This window comes from Anabrus simplex, chromosome 5 (genome assembly GCF_040414725.1).
Source record: "Anabrus simplex isolate iqAnaSimp1 chromosome 5, ASM4041472v1, whole genome shotgun sequence".
NCBI classification, from domain to species: Eukaryota; Metazoa; Arthropoda; class Insecta; order Orthoptera; family Tettigoniidae; genus Anabrus; species Anabrus simplex.
The window spans coordinates 311,126,707-311,143,414 of record NC_090269.1 but is presented as its reverse complement, the minus strand read 5'-3'; the positions used below and the strand labels follow the sequence as shown (position 1 = coordinate 311,143,414).

At 38.5% G+C, this 16,708-nt stretch overlaps 1 protein-coding gene across 1 annotated transcript in view; it reads right to left on the bottom strand.

The window, feature by feature from the left end:
- The window catches only part of LOC136874512 (uncharacterized), a 799,993-nt gene that overhangs the window by 61,541 nt on the left and 721,744 nt on the right, over positions 1-16,708 (bottom strand). The window contains exon 19 of the mRNA XM_068227822.1: positions 14,130-15,394. Within this exon, the coding sequence (XP_068083923.1) occupies positions 14,130-15,394 (1,265 nt within the window). The remainder of the gene's footprint in view (positions 1-14,129; positions 15,395-16,708) is intronic.

The following is a 16,708-nucleotide window of genomic DNA, read 5'->3' as shown; positions in this document are numbered from 1 at the left end:
ACTCTCCTTACCCCAACTCGAATGGTCCCAAGCTAGTTTTCCAGGCATTGGCCTTTAAAATACCCGGTCTGCCTGCATTGGTAGCATTTCCAGGATTCCTCCGCTGTTGAGGTTTTTGTTTTTGAGGTATGGTAACTTGTTTCTTCGTCTAATTTTGCTACAATTTGATGGAGCTCTTCAAAGGTTTTTGGTTGTGCCACCTTAACAAGCGATCAAACCTTATTATGTAGCAGTTCAATTATATAAGGGACGTCGTATCAATATTTTCCCCTTCGTGGACTCTCTTAAAGAGCTGGAGTTTTTTAATTATGAAAGCTCCTGCTCTCATTCCACTGGGTTGCGCTTCAGTTAGGAACTTTTTTTTGTACTGAAGTTTGGACAGACTCAGAGTCAAATCTCTGGATGAATTCTTTCTTAAATTCCTCCCAGTCGAGGCTGAGCCCTTTCATGTTCTGCCACCAAGCCCCTGCTGATGCTTTTAGCTGCTGGTTGACAATTTGCAAGTATATTTCCGTAGGTATATTTGTCCTACCCAGTAGAGACTCCGATGTCTTTAGAAATGCTTTAGGACACTCCTCGTGTTTCCCATGAAATTCCGTTAGGCTGTCTTTGATTTCTCTGGGATTGACCGGTATCCCAAGGGGGAGGTCCATACCTTAGCTAGGTTGACCACTGCCTACAGGAATGTTTTTCTTCAGGGTTAAAATTTTTCTATTAACCTCAGATTCAAACTTTGTAAATTTCTGGCCTACTTCGGTTTTAAAACTATTGGATTCCCACTCGATTTCTCCAATCTTGTCCTCGACTTTGTTTTCCAAGGTGTACATATTACTTACTACTTTATCTACATCTAATTCTGCGCTGCTGATTTTGTCATTAATTTTTGAGATATCTTCTTTCAGATCTTTGACCCAGAAATTGATTCGGCCCTTTATTTCTTGAGACTAGGCCTCGATTTTCCCTTTGAGTTTTTCAGATTGGATCTCGAAGTTTACAGACTGGGCCTCAATCAAAATAGTTAGTTGTGCAAGCATAATGCTTATCCGGTCGTTGGTTTCCTTCTCCAAGGTGACTTCGAAGTCGAAACTGCCTGGGTCCTCCTGGCACAGCCTCTCTTGTAACTCTGCCTTGCTTCCAGCTGTTGGTAGATCTCAGAATACCAGCACCTACCGTAAAATCACCACGGTCATTTGAACAATCTTCATCGCTGAGTTTTGAAAATCCTGTCGCGGTCGCCAATTTATCATTCTCAATATGCAAATTTTTTTCTTATGAAAGAAAAATATCACACGAGAACACATTTACTTCTTTGTATAACAATTTTGTCACTACAACACATATACTGTTCTCTTCAATCGTCTTATTTTTATTCTCCCACTTGTGTTATATTTTATCCCTCTAAAAAACAATAGCTCTTTCTACTAAAACAATCTAGAAGAATATATATGTTTCACACCAATGACCTATTTGTGATGTTTCTTGGTGCCATATTGGAAGTCTTTGTGTGTTATTATGTCCACTGCCGTGTCACAAGTCTTTAAAAATCCTGTCCATTGGTACCTTATTGTAAACTGAACAGGCTAATATATAGGCAGGATAAGTATATGGACGTTATATGTCCAGGGACACAAAACATTAATATTTTAACACAATTTATAGGTCATCATAACTCCTATTATTTTTTCTATAATATTAAATATGATTATTGAAGGTTTTACCACAATTAGGATATCAGACCTATGACACATCCAGGGAAACAAAACATTAATATATTAACAAAATTTATAGATCATCCTAACTCCTATTATTTTATCTATTATATTAAATATGATTATTGACGGTTTTACCACAATTAGGATATCGGACCTATGACAAAGGTTGGCTAAAGTGGAAATCTCTTAATAGATTGCGCTTAGGCGTTACAAGATGACAATCTAATTTTTTGAAGTGGAGTTTTCAAGTAGAATTGCCGTTATGTGATTGTGGTTCTCCACAGACAATGAATGCCTCATCTTCTCCAATGCAAACTTTGTCCAACTTTATGTACTGTCTCTGAAAGTTGCTAACTATTGGTCAGCAACCATAAAATTTGTTGTTCTGCCAACACAGCATCTATTTTTCCAAGCACCGTGCTCGACAGGAAGTCACCTATAGAGCCCAAATCTATCATACTGGGACCATTTCTTTCCATTTTATGTTATGATAATGTTATAATTATCTTTTGGTTGTACAGTTTGTATTTATATGTATATATTAGTGCTTCTGATATGATGAATAAATAAAATTGTTATTATATTATTATTATTATTATTATTATTATTATTATTATTATTATTATTATTATTATTATTATTATTATTATTATTATTGGTACGTCACCTTGCGTGTATTTTTCTTTTTGTGTTGTTTTGAATTTACAGTGAGCTGTGCACTCTCATTTGTAATGACTTTTACATTTTTCTTAGTGCGATTTGACGTAAGATTTTATTACATAATTTTGGTAATAGCCATACTCAGTTCAGGGCAAATATAATGTGAGGCTTGAATTGTTGTTGCTTTCTTTGTAATTGTTACATAACGTTAGCTCGGGTCATTATCTCTTTATCTGGTTTTTATCTCATTTTCTACCTTTTGTGAATTGTTGTTGAGTTGCGTCAGTTGTACCAGTCTGTTGTGTAGCGTATGGGTGTAACCAGTTCTTGTGTATTGTCATCCATTGTAATGTAAACATAATGCAGTATTACTATTTCAATGATCATTAATTGGAATGTGAAGTGTGATTTGGTGTTGGTGAATCTGTTTTTTCTTTTGAGTATCACCCTGTTATTTTCATGATATTTTTCAGGTGATTAAGCAGTAAATTATACACATTCAAGCTTCATAATGTTGTGTTTGGGCCATAAACACTTTTCAGCCCAATCAAGATCTAGTGAAGTTTAAATAAACAGTAGCCAAATATTATTAAATAAAATGTAATTTATCTGGTAAAATTAGAGAAAGATTTTTACACTTAAATTAAAGGGTTACAAGATTCTTTTTTAAAGGAGGCCTCTGTTAAGGTATATGAAAATGAATGAAAACCTACAACCTGTTTTCCAGTCAATGATCGGGTCAGGTATGGAAATGAATGAAGCTCCCAACTTGCGGTGAAGATAGAAATTGTGCCGGCTGCTGAAGCCTGTAGCACTCCTCTGGGGCTATGATCAGTGACTGACAGATGAAATGAAATGATAGTGGAGAGTGTTGCTGGAATGAAAGATGATAGGGAAAACCGGAGCACCCGGAGAAAAATCTGTCCCGCCTCTGCTTTGTCCAGCACAAATCTCACATGGAGTGACCAGGATTTGAATCACGGAACCCAGTGGTGAGAGGCTGACGTGCTGCCGTCTGAGCCACGGAGGCTATATGTTAAGGTATACTGTATTACAATTCTCCATTATCATTATGATTTGAATATTTGTGGTGGTTTAAGGTATACCTATTGAATATAAATGCTTTTTTAAATCTATCTAATAATTTTTATTTATCCTCAGCTTATTTAATTTTTTTTGTGTATGCTATGGCATGAATTAAAACCACTGGTTTCTTCTTTTCCTTCTTCTTATTCTACATTTTCATAGGTATAATTTATTTATTTTGGTCTTACCCTTCAAATCTCTTTTGATCATTAAATTAGTTTTAAAAATTTACTCCAGAGTATCATTTGGGTGAAATTAGTATGAAATTGATCCTCAGTGGTAGCAAACCTTCATTTTCCCCACCTCTTTATCATTACTTTTGGGGATGTGTTCCAGTTTAACTTCCATATGGAGAACGAATTTTTGTGTTCTTTAAAGGTAAGTGTTTTGTTTGATTTTGTTTATTCTGGTGACTTGATGTTATTTGTTTTTGTTTCCTTCATCTGCCCACACTTGTTTGATACTGCTGCCCATCCAGCAGTTATAGGGATAGCGTTGCCCTCATGTTGGTGACACTGTATCGTGTACGTGGCAGTATGTTTCAGCATTATATCCAAGAACAAAAAAATTATTTGTACAGGGAGTGACACATTTTCCTGCAGTTGTGCTGTTTCATATTTTACATTCAGCAAGTTTTATCAATATTAAAGCATAGTTTATTTATTACATTTAAATCTTCTTTGATCTTTATTTCATCCATACTCTAACCCCATAGTAAGATAAATGCTATGAAAGAAGGGATGCACTGCAGCTTCCACCTTCACTTTAACATTATGCCACCGTGACAGATGGCCAAATGCTAGCGCTCACTGTGAAGAGTGGGAGAACCTCTAGGTGGATACAACAATGCATTGTCCAGCAGGGGAGTGAGCAGGTCCTTTATAGAAAATGTAGGTCTAGGTGTGACACTGTGTAGCCATTTGTGTATTGTCTTGTGGTGAGCAGAGGTTGCCAAACTCTGTTAACCTGTAGCCCCTCTCCTGTTTTGTTGTAACAATTGTTATGTTACATACAAATATGATACCGATAGACAATAGCCTGTCTGAGGAAAGGGAGAGATCTGTCTGCACTGTCCTGATTGGACAAGGTGACACTAATGCTTATGTTTCTTCAGTCTACAGTTCGAATCCCTGTCAGGAAGTCATAAAATTTAAGAAACGAGATTTTCACTTCCGGAGGTGCATATGGCCCTGAGGTTGACTCAGCCTACACCAAATATGAGTACCAGGTTAATTCCTGGGGGCAAAGGCGGCCGGGCGTAGAGCTAACCACTCTACCCCATCACGTGCCGAGGTTAACAATGGTGGAAGCCTTTACCTTCCACTCCTCCAAGGGCCTTCATGGCCTGTACGGAGGTGACTTTGCTTGCTTTGCTATGAAGCTACTTCATTCCTGTCTTCCCACTACACTTCTTAATTTCAGGTCTAATTTCACCTGTTCCTGATGCTTTATATCACTGTAGTGTATTACACATTCTATCCTCTTCCTTGAGGGCAATTTCATCGCCATCTGACCTAGGCTTTCCAGGTTATTTTAAAAATCTTCCCATGTTTTCTTCTTGGAGTCTAAAATTATTTGCGTTGCTCTTTCTTTCCTTTACATATAGCTTCCTATTTACATCAGTTCTGATTTAGAGCCATTTTTGATACACTGTCCTTCTGTGTCCACATATTGCCCTGACTTCTACACTAGTGTCCAAAATTAAGCATAATCACTAAACAAGGCCATACCATCTCATAGGAATGTCAGACGGATTGCTGAACAAACAGAAGCTGAATCACACACCGTATGGCACACAACTTGCCAGAAAAAAAAAAAAAAAAAAAACCAGTGTCAGAAAGGTTCTGATAGCTAAGGTACACCTTTGACAACAACTAACAAAATTTGGCAATGTCTTCCACAACAAAATATGCTGTTGATAGGGTGCATGGTTGCCCCTAATGGTCACACATGCTTCGCAGCGATGTGGCATGCTCTCTGTCAGATGGTCCAAGAGCTCTGGTGGCAGTCGATCCCATACCTCCGAAAGGGCAATGTGAAGGTCCTGGAGGGTCCTTTTTGGAGGCTGACGGGATGCAATTCACCTCCCCAATGCATCCCAGGCATGTTCTATAGGATTCAGATCCACAGATCTCGCTGGACAGTCCATGCAATGAATGTCTTCCCCAGCCAGAAATTCATCCACCAGAGCAGTGCAGGTCCGTAAGGCCATTCAACATGATGCCGCTCCACACCATGGCGCTACCACCACCATACTGGTCCCGTTCCACGATGTTCCTGTGGTTGTATCGGCTACCCGGTTCTCTCCAGATTAATGTGCAACAGGAATCGTTCTGCAAACTGAAGCGGTATTCATCTGTGAAGAGCACATTCTTCCATGCCTCCATTCATTCATGGTCCAGTTTCGATGTTGACGGCCAGTAAAGGGGCCTATCTCTGTGCTGGTGTGAGTGGGACGCACACTGCCGGACGTTGGGCAACAGCCCTGCTGTTCTGGGCCTCCGGTACGCAGTTTGCCGGGAAACGGCAACCCCCTGAAATGGCTGCAAGCTCCGCCGACAATTGTCTTGCAGGTGCATTCCGATTTCATCGGGCGGTTAAGGCCAGATATCGGTCCTGCTGTGGGGTGTTACCCTTGGTCGAGCTGGTACTGGCCTACAACTAGCATCTCCTGTGTCTGAAAATTGTCTCCAAAGCCTGGAAATGACACTTTGTGGCACATTCAAGGATACGGTGACTTCAGTCTGTATCTGGCCTGCTTCCAGGTGGCCGAGTATTCTACCCTGCAAAATGGGGTCCAAATGTCATCATTGTGCCATGTTCACCACGAAGCTACACTCCACACACTATAACAGGGCAAACACGACTGAGGGAATATGCGGCGCAGGCACTGGCTGTGTTTACCTTGCGTTTATGCCGCTTGTCAAAGCAGGGAACACTCCTTTCCTAAACTGACCTAACACGTAAAGTTGGTAGGTGCATATGTCGTGCAATTTGCCGTCTATTTCCTGTTGCTCTGCTTACTCTAATTTATGCTTAACTTTTGGACACTAGTGTATTATAGAATCCCTTAATGCCTTACATTCTTTCTATATGTCCTCAATCTGCTTTCTGTCCATTCTTTAGGAATTTCCATTAATCATATCCATTTAATTTTGTCTAATTTCCTTGTCTAGGGGAATATCTTCCACCCTTATCCTTCTGCAAACACATTTCACTATCTCTATCCTAAGACTGAAAATGAGATAGGTGTCTGTTTCACAGACAATTTCTGAAATATACATACATTCCAAACAGATTCCCTGAATTAAAGGTCAGTTTTGATACAGTCTGTTATGGATCTGGTATCCCTATCCTCCTATGCATAGTGCTGAATAGCCTCATGCTTGAAGAATGAATTTGTAACTTTTAAATTCATACTAGCGCAGAAGTCCAGTGAATGCTTCTGTTCCTGTTAGCTTCCATATCTTCTCTACATTTACCCAATGCCTTCTCATTTCCTTTAGTATCATTCTTAACTCTCACACTGAAACTGCCTATTAATACTGGGGTGACCAGACATTCCGCTTTTACTGGGACAGTCCTCCTTTTTTCACAAATTGTCCTGGTGTCCCGAAAAAGTTTTTTGGGAAGTCTAAATGCCCTGGTTGTTAAAATATCAATGTGAATACAGTTTCAGCAGCAATGTTTTAATCAAACTGGAAAGTTACCAGCACCACCATGACTATCGTGATTATCGTCCTCCTAGAATTATCATAATAAAGGCAGTGTCCCAAGTATTGGCATGTTGGATTGCCGATGTTGGCATTTCTAGTTCCAGCATTCATAGCAAAAGCAATAATTGCAAAGCTTAGATAGCGCATGCAGAGAATAACTTTACATCTTGTTAAAAAGCACCACTTGAAAATAAAATAAATAACCATGGAATATTCAGGAAAGTAAAGTATTTCCAATAAGACTAAATGAAAGTGTACATTCCCTGATAAACTCAAACAGGACTTTCCGTATTTTCGAAATTCAAAATTTGAAGATGAAATTGTGTGTACTGAAACTGTATGCAAGTATGACCTTCCAATTTTAGGTTAGGAAATGTTTGTAAATAACAATCTCCTGATTTTAGGTCAGGAAATTTTCGTAAGATAGTGAAAATCATGTGATTTTGTTAAGATGTAAGAACCTAATATTATAAGAGAAATTTGTAATTGGGGAATAATGAATATGTACAAGGTTGTTTTTAAAGTAAGTATCGTTTTGATATAGAAAAAGAAGTAATGCATTTTTTAAAGAATTCTTTTTGTACATGTAAGCCTGTACCTTAAACTACTTCTCAACATAAGTTCCGGGCATATTAGGCTTTTGTCATATTGTGAAGCCAGCTTCTGATTTCCATCCTCATATCTGCCGCCTGATGTCCCAGCTACTGCCGCACAGTGTTTTTAGGTCGTCATCGTCATGGCGTTGACATCCTAGCTGAATTTTCAGGCACAGGAACACGTGGTAGTCACTAGACACTAGTTCACGATTATACAGAGGATGATTAAATTGTCCACAACCAAATGAAGCGATGAGATCTTGGGTTCGATTAGCCATATGAGGTCGCACATTGTCATTAAACAAAAAGAATCCCTTTGTGAGCACGACAAGCCGTTTGTTTTGGATTGTGTGTGCACAACTTCTGGTAATCTAAGCGTCATGACACAATTTCATAAAGAACACTCCTTGAAATATCAGGCAACTCATAACTTAATAACAAAATCGTAAAGCATCTGTTTTTTGGAACCTTTGCATCAACATTTTGCACTATGTTTCTCATTGTGGACATTAGTACGGCCTTTTTTAAATGCTCTAACCCATTTTCTTACCATTCCTTTGCTCGTAGAGTGTTCTCCCCAGACACTGCACTAATCTGCCAATGAATTTCAACAGCTTTCACGCCTTTTCCATTTAAAAATCGAATCACAGTGCGTACTTCACATTCGGCAGGACCATCAGTTGTCAGAGGCAATTTCAATATGCACAAGCAAACGTAAATACGGGCGAATGCTTCCGTAATGGCATTTGTGGTTAGCCTACAGATGTATGCACTGAGCGCACATACTCTGAATGACGATCGAAGCGCTGCAGCGGTCATATTTTAAAATGGTACTTACTTAAAAAATATGCTTCGTACATCATTACATTTAGTATACATTTCAGTTTGGGTACAAATCTGTACACATGGTATAGTGGTGCAGATTGGTCAAGATTGGGAAACTGTGACTATATCGGTAGAGGCGGATGAAGTCAGTTGAAAGTGTTGTAACAAGTAGCTTGGAAACCTGGGATACAGTCGGGAAGTATATACTGAAGATTGTTATTCATCAATGTGGATGAATGCTAGAGATCGCTAACTTTCGTATGGCCGCTCAGTAACCAATCCAAAAGCTCCAATTTTGAATTAGGTTGCATTGACTGAGAGATGCTTGAAGATGTTTCAGTTAGAGTGTTGTTACCAGTGGACTTTTGGTGATGCTACAGCCACGTTGAGCAATTCTAAATATATACATGTGCATGTGTGCGACGAGTTCATTACGAAGGCATTACAGAGTCATTAAAACTGTAGTGTGAGGTTATTCCAAGTTCATTCTCTTTGTGCATTCTGAGGAAGACGCTACGCGGTACTCATCTGCTCGTTCATTCTCCAAGAGAATGCACAGCGAGTTTGGTGGTTTATATGTGTAATCTGGAGCTAATGTGTTGTTGTGCACAGAATTGATTATTGCTCGATGAAATCATAGATCAAGAGTTCATTACTTGATCATTCTTTGATTGATTTGACATGGCATTCATCGTTCGTTAATTCCACAGTAGTTAATCTTACATTGTGAAATTGTATGAATAGATTCACATGGTATAGTGGGAGTGTGCTGTGATAAATGGTTGTGATTAACCAAAATCACAGTTAATAACCTTCAGAACAAGGAACTAAAGAGGTGATTCATATACAATAATGTCTTGGAGCAACATGAGGAGCACGAGCAACCTTTGGAAATAGTAGTTGGAAGCTGGGAGGATTGTAGGTGTCAGTGAAAAGGAAGTGTGTAATGAAGGTTTGGGATGGCCTTTGCAAAGAAGGGGGCATCCAGGTGTAAGGAAGGTCATTGCACCTATTCTGACTAGATAAAGTGGAATCCTAGAAGCATCAAACAGTACCTATTAGACTCTTACCTTGAGGTATGTAATAAGTGTAAGAGAAATATGTATATGGAGACTGAGTGTATAAGATGACAACTGCCTACAGAAGAAGTGGAGAATAGTGAGGTAGAGTGGACGAGATTTAAAAACACCTTGAAAAAAGAAGCAATAGAGGTTTGCGAGAAGATAACTCCGAAAGTAAGGGAAAAAGAGACACCCTGGTGGAATGAAAGAGTAAGATCCTCAATAAAGGAAAGGAACATAGCACAAAAAGAATAAGATACAGAGAAATCCAAGTCATAAAAGGTAAGAGATGAGGGGAAGATCAGAGACCTCAAGCAAGTTTACCGGGACAACAAATTGAGAGTTAAAAGAATAGTAGAAGAGGAAAAGATAAAATGCTGGGAGAAATTTACTCAAAAACTGAAGGAAGACAGCAGAGGCAATATGAAACTATTGTTCAGAGTGATCAAAAACAAAAGGAATTCAGTTGAAACCATCAAAGCAATTGAGGATCCTAAAGGAAACCTGGCCAGGAAAGAAGAGGACATCAGAGAAGTTCTGAGGAATCATTTTGATCACCTATTGAACAGGACAGAAGCAGATCAGAGAACAAAAGAACCAGTTGTTGAAACCTGCACAGAGGAACCTCCCATTACATGGGCAGAAAAAGAAGCAGCCCTTAAGAAGATGCCGCAAGGGAAATCTCCAGAAATCGATAAAGTCAGTACGGACATGATTAAAGCAGCAGTGGTCCAGGGTTTGCAGTGGCTACACAGAGTGCTCAATGCAGTTTGGAAAGATAGCAAGATACCTACTGATTGGAGGAAGGGTGTCATTATGCCCTTGTTTAATAAAGGATGTCACCAAAAATGCTGAACTACTGGGAAATAACACTCCTTTCTCATGGGCTTAAGATTCTTGAGAAAATCTTAGAGAGCAGATTGCGAGTCATCTTAGAGTCACAGTTTGAAGAGGAACAGTATGGTTTCAGGCCTAACAGGTCCACAACAGACCTAATCTTCAGTGTTTGTACGTCAATGGAAAAGTAATAGGAAAAGGGCAAAGATCTGTTCATGGTTTTCCTTTACATTGAGAAGGCATATGACAGCATTGCAAGAGACAAGATATGGGAATGCCTGAGATAAAGGAATGTGCCAGAGGGACTGGTGAGGAAAGTTCAGATGCTGTATGAGAACTATACCAGCTGTGTGCGATTGGGTGTTGGACATTCATCCTGGTTCAAGACTGAAAGTGGAGTCCAGCAAGGCAGTGCACTATCCCCATTATTATTTATCACCATCATGGATGACATAATGAAGAACATCAAGAAAACCTCTGGTGAACTAAATGCAATGGCCTTCGCTGATGATGTTATGATCTGGGAAGAAACCGAGGGAGAAGTACAGTCGAGACTCAATGAATGGAAGGTTAAGTTCCAGGAATTCAATCACAGGATAAGCAAACTCAAAACAGTAGTGATGGCAATAAACAGAGAGGGATAACCAGCGAACATCATGCTAGGAAACCATCCACTAGAAAGTGTGGAAAGCTTTACATACCTCGGCAGTGTAATATCTCGAGATACACGAGCCACAAAGGAGGTGGCAAATAGAGTGCAGAAGAGCTTTCAGTTTTACCAGCAAGTACAAACACTCCTCTGGGATCCCAAAGTACCAACAAAATCAAAGCTAGTGATGTTCAGTCAGTACTTCATACCAGTCTTAACCTATGGTATTGAAACCTGCACCCTCACTAAGAAAGACTCATTAAGGTGGCAGGCAGCCAAGATGAAGTTCCTTAGGTCCACAATTAAAAAACCAAACTGGACAAGTTAAGGAATGATGTGGTTAGGAAGGAAGCTGGGATTGAGACATCATTGTTAGATTGGGTCAGCATGTCCAGACTGAATTGGTTTGGGCATGTAATGAGGATGGAGCCAACAAGGACAGCATATGTTAACTTGGAGAGACATGTGGCAGGTAAATGGATGGTGGGAAGACAAAGAACCCACTGGATGGACATTGTAAAAATGGACATTGCAGATTGGGGAAGGACACTGGAGGACGTCATCAATAACAGAACATATCTTAATAAGACACAATGGAAGAGGCTCGCCAACAGAACCCAGGAAACTGGAACTGTAAAATGACGATGATGATCATGATGGTGATGATGATGGTGATGATTGAGTGTAACTAAATTGTTGGTAAATTGTACATTATTTTTTAGACTGCAGATCTGAGTTCTTTTTGTAAGTGGCAAGAGGAGTTGGTCTCACCATGTGATGATTATTGTTTTGTTTTGTTTTGTTTTGTTTTGTTTTGTTTTGTTTTGTTTTGTTTTGTTTTGTTTTGTTTTGTTTTGTTTTGTTTTGTTTTGTGTTTTGTGTTTTGTGTTTTGTGTTTTGTGTTTTGTGTTTTGTTTTGTTTTGTTTTGTTTTGTTTTGTTTTGTTTTGTTTTGTTTTGTTTTGTTTTGTTTTGTTTTGTTTTGTTTTGTTTTGTTTTGTTTTGTTTTGATTTGTTTTGTTTTGTTTTGTTTTGTTTTGTTTTGTTTTGTTTCAGGAATAATTTAATGTAATGAAACTTACGGTAAATCTTTTACTGGTGGAGTAAAGAAAAACTTGGCATACTACCCAAATTTATTTTCAGGGTCAGATAGTAGCAGGTAAGGTATTGAAGCAAGTTTGAGGCCTCGTCAACATGATGACTGTCTCTTTGGGAGAAGGAGTTTGTTCATGCTCAACCAAATTATTTATTTCTGCAAGTAGGTATTTTGCAGATGGCACCCATTCTCATTATTAATTTCAGTATTTATATTTCAATAACCATTACAGTATGTCGTGTAACTCCACATTTTCAATAGATAGTGGGAGAGCAGACATCAATATAAGCAAGAAGAAACATAAAAATGCAAAGTTACATCATTGTAAAAAAAGCATAATTTCTCAAGCCTATTTTTGCAAGGAAAGAAGAACTACAAGTTGCAGCAGAGGTAGGAGTATTTAGTCTTATGAATGCTTATTGAAATGATGAGGCAAACATGGCTTCATTTAGTTTATTTAAATCAGTTTTAATTTTTAAAAGTCCCTGATCTTACTTGTGTAGATTTTTAAGACTGGATTCAAAAAGAATCTAAACTGTTGTCAGATATACATGATTCCAAGAAATGTAAAATAGAAAATGTTGAAATTGATTGAAAGTTATAAGGTAAGTAAATACATTTTGGCACTGCCATATTTATCTCAACCTATCTTATAGATATTTAAGTTCTTTTTGCAAATATACAAGTGTCCCGGTTTTTTATTTTGAAAATATGGTCACCTTGAATAACATTACACTATACTTGCTGTAGACCCTGACTACATCACTCAGTGCATAAATATTTTGTCTATCTCATCCTGATCTGTTTCTTCTATGGAGAACATCATTAACTTCTAACACACCCAGACATGTCAACTTTCCTGACTTGGCCAGTTGTGGTTTCTTTCTTCCACAACTCCAATGAATCCCACTTCATTTGCTCAGTCATTTTCAGGGAGTCTTTGGCCTGTCAAATAGAAATGAGACTCCTTCACTCTCATTGGTCAGAAGCTTCCTAAAATCACTGTAGACATGAACCTAAAAATCTGTGATGCAGGTTGCTGTCCTTACTTACTCATACCATGGTCCCAGATCACTCTGGTGGAAGAGTGGCATAGTGACTATTTCTTACCATAGTATCTGCAGTTCAGATTTTGTCGAATTCATTTTGGAATTTTGAAATATAAAGTCATATGCTGATGGTTTAAATTCAGCATAAAAACTGGAAGTCCCATGGCTATGATCATGATATTAACAGTCGTATAAAACATGCTTTGCTTGTTTTCAGTCTAGTGGTTTAGAGACAACCAGTGGAACCTTAACACAAGGAGGTGCAATACTCAGATAATGTCCATGATGCCCACTCCTATTCCATAGCAACTGGTATCCTGACGCTCAGGACCATATATAACTAGTGTTACTCAGGAACATATTCAATGAACAACTACATTGTTCTTGTTCTTGTACTTATTCTTACCATATTATTATTATTTTCAAAAATTCCTGTAACAAATTTGATCTTCGTGAATGTACCTGAACTCAAAAATCAGTTTGCTTCTCTGCCAACAGGCAAATTAGTTTTCATATTTTCTTTTATGTAGGAGACCTGATAACATAAAAGATCATGTGGAGCATCACTCTAACTGGTCCATATGGAACAGTACTTGAAGTCAGTGTCAGTACGTCATTATCCTGTGGATCTCTGTTACCTAACACTTTGTCTTTTATTTGCATAACGATCTCTCATAAATAAGTTTCAGTTGAATATATCATGCTTATGCTTATTTCCTAACTAGTCTATAATTTGGACAATGTATATACTCATAAGTAATAATAATAATAATAATAATAATAATAATAATAATAATAATAATAATAATAATAAAGTAAACACATTAGAGATAACTTGCATACCTTGAATCTGAATGGAATTGAAGTGAGTGTCCTTGGCATCCTGCATGTATTCTCCCCCTCTGATGGATCTTTCTTGTCTTTAGGAATGGTAGATACAGTTCCTGTCTCTGTTGACTGGTTAGCCTCCTCTTCTTCAGCCTCTTCCTCTGGTTCACTCGTGGTGATCATAATTGCTGGTAACTGCAGTGGTTGTGGCCTTATATCCTCATCTCTGGACATTCGCCCTAGAATATTGCATCTTGGCATTACAGGAGTAATTGCAGGTGATGGTAATGGTGTTGATAGGGGTGTAGGCACCTCATGGATGGGGGAAAGGCACTTGCTACTGCCAGCACTTGGCACTTCCAACAAAATAGTAGGTGGATGAAGGAGGTTACTTCCACATGGTGCACTCTTGTGGGCACTAAGTGCATCGAGGACTGGAACCTCAATAGTGTTGCTATGACGGAAGACTGAATGATGTGTCATTGGTGGTGAGTCAAGCGTTAGACTGGATGAGGAAAGAGGTGTTGGAATGGAAGATGTTGATGATTCATCAGAGCCTGCAACATCATCTTGTGGACTAGATGCTGTAGGAGTAGTTGAGGGTGACAATCTTTGATTATTAGTTACAGCTGTAGCAGATGAGAAGTTTCGGAACATAGCCAAGATAGAGTCTGCACTAGTATTTTTGACTGGTCGTCCTCCTTGTAGCAGACGATTCGGTCGTCTGTTAGCAAGTAGCTCCGAAACAGTTGTCCCAGTGGAAAGAGGAAGGGTAACATCCAGGCTGGACATTGAGTCACTGCCTTGGTTACTACTAGTACTATGTGGTGATCTTTGATCAACAGCAGGGGATGGAGGAGTGGAGGCAGAGCGTGGTAGTCCTGAAAGTTGCGGGTGGCGTGTGAGATTTGAAGCTCCAGCTCCCATCTCAACTTCAGAGCTGGAACTCATTTCAGCTGATACCTTGCTGAGAAGTCTTGCAAAAGTAACTTTCTTTTCTAACTTAGCATCAATGCTAGAACGTGATGCTGATGATGCAACAAGTGCTGTTGCACCTTCACTCAAGGTTGTTTCCTTTTCATCACCCTCACCTCCTGATGTATTTTCACCATTCTGTTTCAGTTTGCGCTCACTTAGTTGGATAAGTTCACCTAAACTCACTTTGCGTGGCTGTTGATTGATGGAAGGTGAGATTAACTGTTGTAAAATTTGCTTTTTTTCAGCAATGTTCTTCTTTGTTGGTGTGGAGTTGTTTCTTTTCTTGCGAGGAGAAGGTGTCCCTAAAAATGTACGAAAATATATTTCATTAGATAGGCCTATCAAATTTGCTTATGTATCACATGCATCACTTTATAATGCTGCTAGAAATTCAAGCAATGTTATATTTACATAACTGATGTAACCAACCAATTCAACTTGTCTCAGTCCTTTTCCTATTAAGCATTTGAAGTTCAGGATAATGAAAATCATAAATAGTAATAAGAATGAAGCAAGAAATTTCCATTATTGGCGTGCATGCATGAGTCAGTCAGAAGTCTGTTTAAATATTGGATTGAAGGTATGTAAGAATGTGTGACAACTTAATACATGTTAACTTACTGGTATATAAATAATTCTTGCAGGAAAAAATTCTAGCATTCCGGCATCTTTCAAACTGATTTCTGACATCAACCTATTTTATACTTGCTCTTATTATTAAATGTTGAATTTATGAAGATCTGTCAAGATAGCCTCTCACCCCTCAATGAGTATTGATGCCTATCTTCCTGATGAAGGCAGGAAGCAGAAATGAGCTCATCAGGGATTTAAAAGAAATGAATGTCGAAGAACTAGGATTGGTGAGGTGGCAGCCCATTATTATGATGATGGCAGTGTGTGAAGATGTGATTAACCTTGTCTTTTCATTTTGTTTTTATGTTTATCCATTGCATTTAGTCATGTGTTCCTATTTGTGTTCCTCTCCTTTGACATAAGATTTGATTTGTGTACTTTTTTTCCTTTCCATTATTTATAAAGTATAATTTATGCTATGACGAAAGGGTAAATGAAAGTTGCTGTGACAGAATATTTGTATGCAATTGTTTGCCAGATTTGAGACTGTGGAAAGTATAGGTTTATGAATACATCAAACACTAGTTATGGTTTAGTATTGTGACAGTATGCTTCTTTTCAAATGACCAAGTATTGCTTTATTCAAGTGTACAACACCTGACCTCTCTTTTGTCGGCGTGACACGTGTTCTTATTTGTCTTACTGGAGCGGCAAAATGTTATCGATCGAGAGGAGACAGACCAGCCGAACACAAAAAGAAATAAATAAACCATGCACCCCAACAGCTGACTCGCACCTAATAAAAGAAAGGGTAATGTAAGATATCACCAGGAAGAGTTAACAGTGCGATTTACCATAACTACAAATCCACGTGCCAATATGAAACTAGGTCATAGAGCGATAATGAAGGCATATCTAAATTACAGCATGAAGAATGTAATTTATACTTAATTTTCTGACAAATTACGTGTGATTTTAGCGCTAATTAAATCAGATGATTATACAAGAATTCAGTATCTGAATTGGACCTGTGTTTCCAATGA